Source organism: Coregonus lavaretus (genome assembly GCF_964263955.1).
Source record: "Coregonus lavaretus genome assembly, chromosome: 28".
In the NCBI taxonomy this organism is placed as follows: domain Eukaryota; kingdom Metazoa; phylum Chordata; class Actinopteri; order Salmoniformes; family Salmonidae; genus Coregonus; species Coregonus lavaretus.
The window spans coordinates 5889406-5895846 of record NC_140015.1 but is presented as its reverse complement, the minus strand read 5'-3'; the positions used below and the strand labels follow the sequence as shown (position 1 = coordinate 5895846).

The 6441-nt window shown below is 40.3% G+C and overlaps 1 protein-coding gene across 2 annotated transcripts; it reads right to left on the bottom strand.

Annotated features, from left to right (window-relative positions):
* Positions 1-464: 464 nt before the first annotated feature.
* LOC311103448 (interferon a3-like) lies at positions 465-5775 on the bottom strand (the record flags this gene model as incomplete). Of its 2 annotated transcripts, XM_084145017.1 has the most annotated exons (6): positions 465-733; positions 1080-1157; positions 4806-4955; positions 5086-5160; positions 5457-5544; positions 5718-5775. In XM_084145017.1, 6 exons carry the CDS (start codon positions 5759-5761, stop codon positions 644-646), a joined length of 525 nt encoding a protein of 174 aa, XP_084001143.1. In that variant the 3' UTR covers positions 465-643. The 2 variants fall into 2 exon arrangements, with proteins under 2 accessions (XP_084001143.1, XP_084001142.1); XM_084145016.1 differs by lacking the exon at positions 5718-5775 and having other exon boundaries at positions 5457-5591.
* Positions 5776-6441: the final 666 nt, after the last annotated feature.

Below are 6441 nucleotides of genomic sequence, written 5' to 3'. Positions count from 1 at the left end.
TCTTCAACAACTTCTGGTAACCGTCAGTTGGCACTCCCCAACCTGATGTTATCCCCTTGTACCCCAGGCAGGATATTCCATCTGTCAATCATTCTAAGATAAACACCAGTGAGCTCCCTAGACATCCTGGTATCCTTGGCATTCGGACTTTGTGACACCAAGAGTGACCTATCTACTGGATTTAACCTCGTCCCTAAAACCATGTGAAAACACGTCATATCACATATTAAAAAATATATTAAACAAAGAAACAATACTACAAGAATACATAAACTCAAAGTAAAAATTATCATGTGACTCATCAGCAACAAGTTGAATGTGCATCCCCTCTGATGGTTAGATAAGACTTCTTAATATTATAAATCCACTCTCATTGGTTTTAGACAAGAAGGAAATTTGGACAATTTATACAAAATACGTTTTTATTCACATTTTAAATATTTTTTTTTCAAGTAGACAGGCAATACAGTTCAGTTCAACACAGGTACAAAAGGGAAATACAAAATATAAATAATAATTTATACAAATAAAAAACAATAATTTATGGATTTAAATATAATAAATAGACTAACAGGGTCCCACATGATTGTATTCATGCTTTATAAACTGGTAAGGGCGTAGCTTCTGAGATGAGTCTGGATGATCAGTACATCTGTGCTGCAAGGATATCCAATCTTTGCAGATGACGTTTCGTCTCTTTCCTGATGAGCTCCCACGCCTGTGCACTGTAGTTCTGAAAAACACAGAAAAATGTAAATATTAGTGGGGTGAACTTTCTTGGCAATATAATGACCATTTTGTCTTGAACAACAAAGAAAGGATTGGTGTCGTATGTATTAAGCTTCTCAGAGTAGGAGTGCTGATTTAGGATCAGTTTTGCCTTTTAGATTATTATAAATAGGAGGACAGAGGAGACCTGAGAGAAGACCTGATACTAGATCAGCACTTCTTCTCTGAGACTCTTGATACATATGGCCCCATTTTTTTTTTTTAGGAACCCTGCTCCTGTTTATCCTAGCCTAGTTTATATTCATTTGATTACAGGTATCAAATACGTTTCCATACGAAACCAAACTCACCATTTTTCTCAGAACCTTCCTATTCAACTTCTTGAAGTACCGTTTCAGTCTCCTCTCAGGTTTCATGGCAGGTGATACCTGTTGGACAAAATTAAACAAAACATTAGCGTCATACAGATGTAGGATCTTAATTCGACTTCTTTTTTAAATGAGAATTTTCCTGCACGGCAGGAAATGGAAACTTACAGTGTATTCAAGGTTTAAAAAGGATTCTAAAGTTAGTAATTTCCACTTTAAGATATCAAACTTGAATGTCCATTAATTATAATCCGCAATAATCTACATTTCTCATTGCTGCAGTATTATTTTCGTGATGTTGCAAACTGACTCAAAATCTATAATAACCCATATACAGTACATTCGGAAATATTCAGACCCCTTTCCTTTTTCTACATTTTGTTACGTTACAGCCTTATTCTAAAATGTATCGAAGAAAACAAATTCCTCATCGATCTACAGACAATAACCCATAATGACAATGCAAAAACAGAAATACCTTATTTACATAAGTATTCAGACCCTTTGCTATGAGACTCATAATTGAGCTGAGGTGAATCCTGTTTCCATTGATCATCGTTGAGATATTTCTACAGGTGAAGTCCACCTGAGGTAAAATCAAATGATTGGACATGATTTTGAAAGGCACACACCTGTCTATATAAGGTACCACAGTTGACAGTGCATGTCAGAGCAAAAACCAAGCCCTGAGGTCAAAGGAATTGTCCGTAGAGCTCTGAGACAAGATTGTGTCGAGGCACAGATCTGGGGAAGGGTACCAAAAAATGTCTGCAGCATTGAAGGTCCCCAAGAAAACAATGGCCTCCATCATTATTAAATGGAAGAACTTTGGAACCACCAGGACTCTCCTAGAGCTGGCCGCCCTGCCAAACTGAGCAATCAGGGGAGAAGGGCCTTGGGCAAGGAGGTGGCCAAGAACCTGATGGTCACTCTGATAGAGCTCCAGATTTCCTCTGTGGAGATGGGAGAACCTTCCAGAAGGACAACCATCTCTGCAGTACTCCACCAATCAGGCCTTTATGGTAGAGTGGCCAGACGGAAGCCATTACTCAGTAAAAGGCACATGACAGCCCGCTTGGAGTTTGCCAAAAGGCACCTAAAGGACTCTCAGACCATGAGAAACTAGATTATCTGGTCTGATGAAACCAATATTTAACTCTTTGTCCTGAATGCCAAGGGTCACATCTGGAGGAAACCTGGCACCATCCCTACGGTGAAGTATGGTGGTGGAAGCATCATGCTGCGGGGATGTTTTTCAGCGGCAGAGCAATCCTTGATGAAAACCTGCTCCAGAGCTCTCAGGACCTCAGACTGGGGCGAAGGTTCACCTTCCAACAGGACAACGACCCTAAACACACAGCCAAGACAATGCAGGAGTGGCTTCGGGAAAAGTCTCTGAATGTTCTTGATTGGCCCAGCCAGAGCCCAGACTTGAGCGAGACCCGATCGAACATCTCTGGAGAGACCTGAAAATAGTCCCCCTTGGCGTTTTTCCTATTTTGTTGCATTACAACCTGTAATTTAAATTGATTTTTATTTTGATTTCATGTAATGGACATACACAAAATAGTCTAAATTGGTGAAGTGAAATGAAAAAAAATTACTTGTTTCAAAAGAATTCTACAAAATAAATCACAGAAAAGTGGTGCATGCATATGTATTCACCCCCTTTGCTATGAAGCCCCTAAATAAGATATTGTGCAACCAATTACCTTCAGAAGTAACACAACTAGTTAAATAAAGTCCACATGTGGGCAATCTAAGTGTCACATGATCTCAGTATATATACACCTGTTCTGAAAGGCCCCAGAGTCTGAAACACGACTAAGCAAGGGGCACCACCAAGCAAGCGGCACCATGAAGACCAAGGAGCTCTCCAAACAGGTCAGGGACAAAGTTGTGGAGAAGTACAGATCAGGGTTGGTTCTAAAAAAAATTATTAGAAACTTTGAACATCCCACGGAGCACCATAAAATCCATTGTAAAAAAATGGAAAGAATGTGGCACCACAAAAAACCTGCCAAGAGAGGGCCGCCCACCAAAACTCATGGACCAGGCAAGGAGGGCATTAATCAGAGAGGCAACAAAGAGACCAAAGATAACCCTGAAGGAGCTGCAAAGCTACACAGCAGAGATTGGAGTATCTGTCCATAGAACCACTTTAAGCCGTATACTCCATAGAGCCGGGCTTTACGAAAAAGTGGCCAGAAAAAAGCCATTGCTTAAAGAAAAAAATAAGCAAACACTTTGGTGTTTCGCCAAAAGGCATGTGGGAGACTCCCTAAACATATGGAAGAAGGTACTCTGGTCAGATGAGACTAAAATTGAGCTTTTTGGCCATCAAGGAAAATGCTAAGTCTGGCGAAAACCCAACACCCCTCATCACCCCAAGAACACCATCCCCACAGTGAAGCATGCTGGTGGCAGCATCATGCTGTGGGGATGTTTTGCATCGGCAGGGACTGGGAAACTGGTCAGAATTGAAGGAATGATGGATGGCGCTAAATACAGGGAAATTCTTGAGGGAAACCTGTTTCAGTCTTCCATAGATTTGAGACTGGGACGGAGGTTCACCTTCCAGCAGGACAATGACCCTAAGCATACTGCTAAAGCAACACTCACTGGTTTAAGGGGAAACATTTAAATGTATTGGAATGGCCTAGTCAAAGCCCAGACCTCTATCCAATTGAGAATCTGGGGCATGACTTAAAGATTGTACACCAGCGGAACTCAGGAGCTGGAGCAGTTTTGCCTTGAAGAATTGGCAAAAATCCCAGTGGCTAGATGTGCCAAGCTTATAGAGACATACCCCAAGAGACTTGCAGCTGTAATTCCTGTAAAAGGTGGCTCTACAAAGTATTGACTTTGGGGGGTTGAATAGATAGGCACGCTCAAGTTTTCTGTTTTTTTGTCTTATTTCTTGTTTGTTTCACAAAAAAAAATATTTTGCATCTTCAAAGTGGTAGGCATGTTGTGTAAATCAAATGATACAAACCCCCAAAAAAGCCATTTTAATTCCAGGTTGTAAGGCAACAAAATAGGAAAAATGCCAAGGGTGTGAATACTTTCGCAAGCCACTATAGCTGTGCAGCGATGCTCCCTATCCAACCTGACAGAGATTGAGAGGATCTGCAGAGAAGGATGGCAGAAACTCCCCAAAAACAGGTGTGCCAAGCTTGTAGCATCATACCCAAGAACACTCAAGGCTGTAATCGCTGTCAAAGGTGCTTCAACAAAGTACTGAGTAAAGGGTCTGAATACTTATGTAAATGTGATATTTCTATTTTTTATTGTTAAGACATTTGCAAACATTTCTTTGTCATTTTTCCCTTTGTCATTATGGGGTATTGTGTGTAGATTGATGAGGGGAAAAAACTATTTAATCAATTTTAGAATAAGGCTGTAACGTAACATGTGGAAGAAGTCAAGGGGGTTGCACTTCATACGTAGATTTGTTCACTTCTAGAGTTAGTAGGCTACACCTAAAACAGGGCTCTCCAACCCTGTTCCTGGAGAGATACCGTCCTTTAGGTTTTCACTCCAGTCCTAATCTAGCACACCTGATTAATTAGCTGCTTGATAAACTGAATCAGGTTAGTTACAACTGGGGTTGGAGCGAAAACCTACAGGAGGGTAGCTCTCCATGAACAGGGTTGGAGAGCCCTGACCTAAACAGTGATTATACTTTAAAATAGACTCGTTACTTACACAGGAATTAAGGTTCTCAAATTGTCTTTCAAGAATGTTGAGAAAATCATCCAGGTTTTTCTTGTCCCAGGTGACAGCATTCATATTCCCATCAAACAGTTTTGTGATTTCATAGATGGTCTCGTTCAGGAACCTGACTTTGTCCTCAAACTACACAGGATGATATAAAACAAATATTAGAAACAGTATAGGCTTCCGTTATGGCATCAATATAACATTGGGTCAAGACCGCTATACCAAAGCATATCAGAACATGATGAGTCAAAATTCAAGTATTTACCTCAGCATCATCTATGTGTCTGTAAAGTGATGTTGGGAAAAAGACAGGGGCATTCTGCTTTGTGATATCTCCTCCCTGGAAAACAATCAATATAGTATGTTAAGTCACGTGTCAAATACTTCAAGAACAATCAAGACTGACATAAAGTATAGCTTATACTGCAAGTACAGTAGGTCTAATGTAGATAGCCTCTCTTGATATTTCTGTCACTATAGCCTTAGCGCCCTTTTACTATGGCTATTCAAATATAGGCTAACAGTTTTCTGACAAAGAGGCTAAACATGAAACGTATTAGTATTTTACTTGGTTGGTTGTTTTGCTGTCCTTAATACATGCATTCAGTCTGCTCTTACAGCGTGCTGATAACTCACCATCTGGTCCAGCAGGGAAAGGTATTCTGCGCTCAAGTGTCCGTAGTGGTGTCGGATCCAGTCACAGCAATGACACACGCTCTGCATACTGCAAATAATAAGAAAAATACACGTCCAACTCTGCATTGTATACATTGTAAATAGCAGTTTGTTTCGCTCTTAGTTTTCCACATGAGTTTCAACATCTTGCCTGTGTTAAGTAGTTTTATGTGGAGTTGGGAAAGGGAAAACTGTATGGAGAATTTCCCCCGATCAACCTACCGGAGGCGAAAACTTTCACTTTCCAGACTAGCACATGCAGCCATAGGAATTCCATGCCTGCTCCGTCTTCTGGATGACCAAATCCCAATAAATCTATACACATTCTCCTTGAAATCAGCGTTGAATGATAGTTGAACAACACGATAACATTATTAAATGTAGATATCGGCTAGGCTATTAGCGAGAATAGGCTATTCACGAGCTATGCTTTCAACTGCTAATAACTTCGCGTGAACAGATTAAAAAAAGTCTGATAACAAATTCGTCGAAGTCGAAATAAAAAAACCACTTCTTAAGAAATGTAGCCATATAAGAAATTAATTTAGTGGGTTTTGTTCAAAGTTAGTCCGAAATATTGTTCTGCAGCTCCGGCAAGTCCTCTGCTGTTGCGCTACAAATGAAAAGTGAATGGGAGACGTCAGCTTCACTACCCCAATCTCTCAACTATCATTTTCACAATGACGTAACCAACTTTCACCCTACTGTTGTCTGCTAGTGATGCAATGTTGACAAGCAACGACAACATGATTTGTTAGAACTTTCTATTTGTCGTTTTCTTTAAAAGGGGAAAATGAAAAATAATACGTGACTATAGTTCCTTGGTATAGGCTACAATATCAGGGATATTTTCCCTATAGAGTGAATAGTTTTGACAGAGCTATAACCTACTGCTGTGTGTGTGTGTGTGTGTGTGTGTGTGTGTGTGTGTGAATGTGTGTGTGTG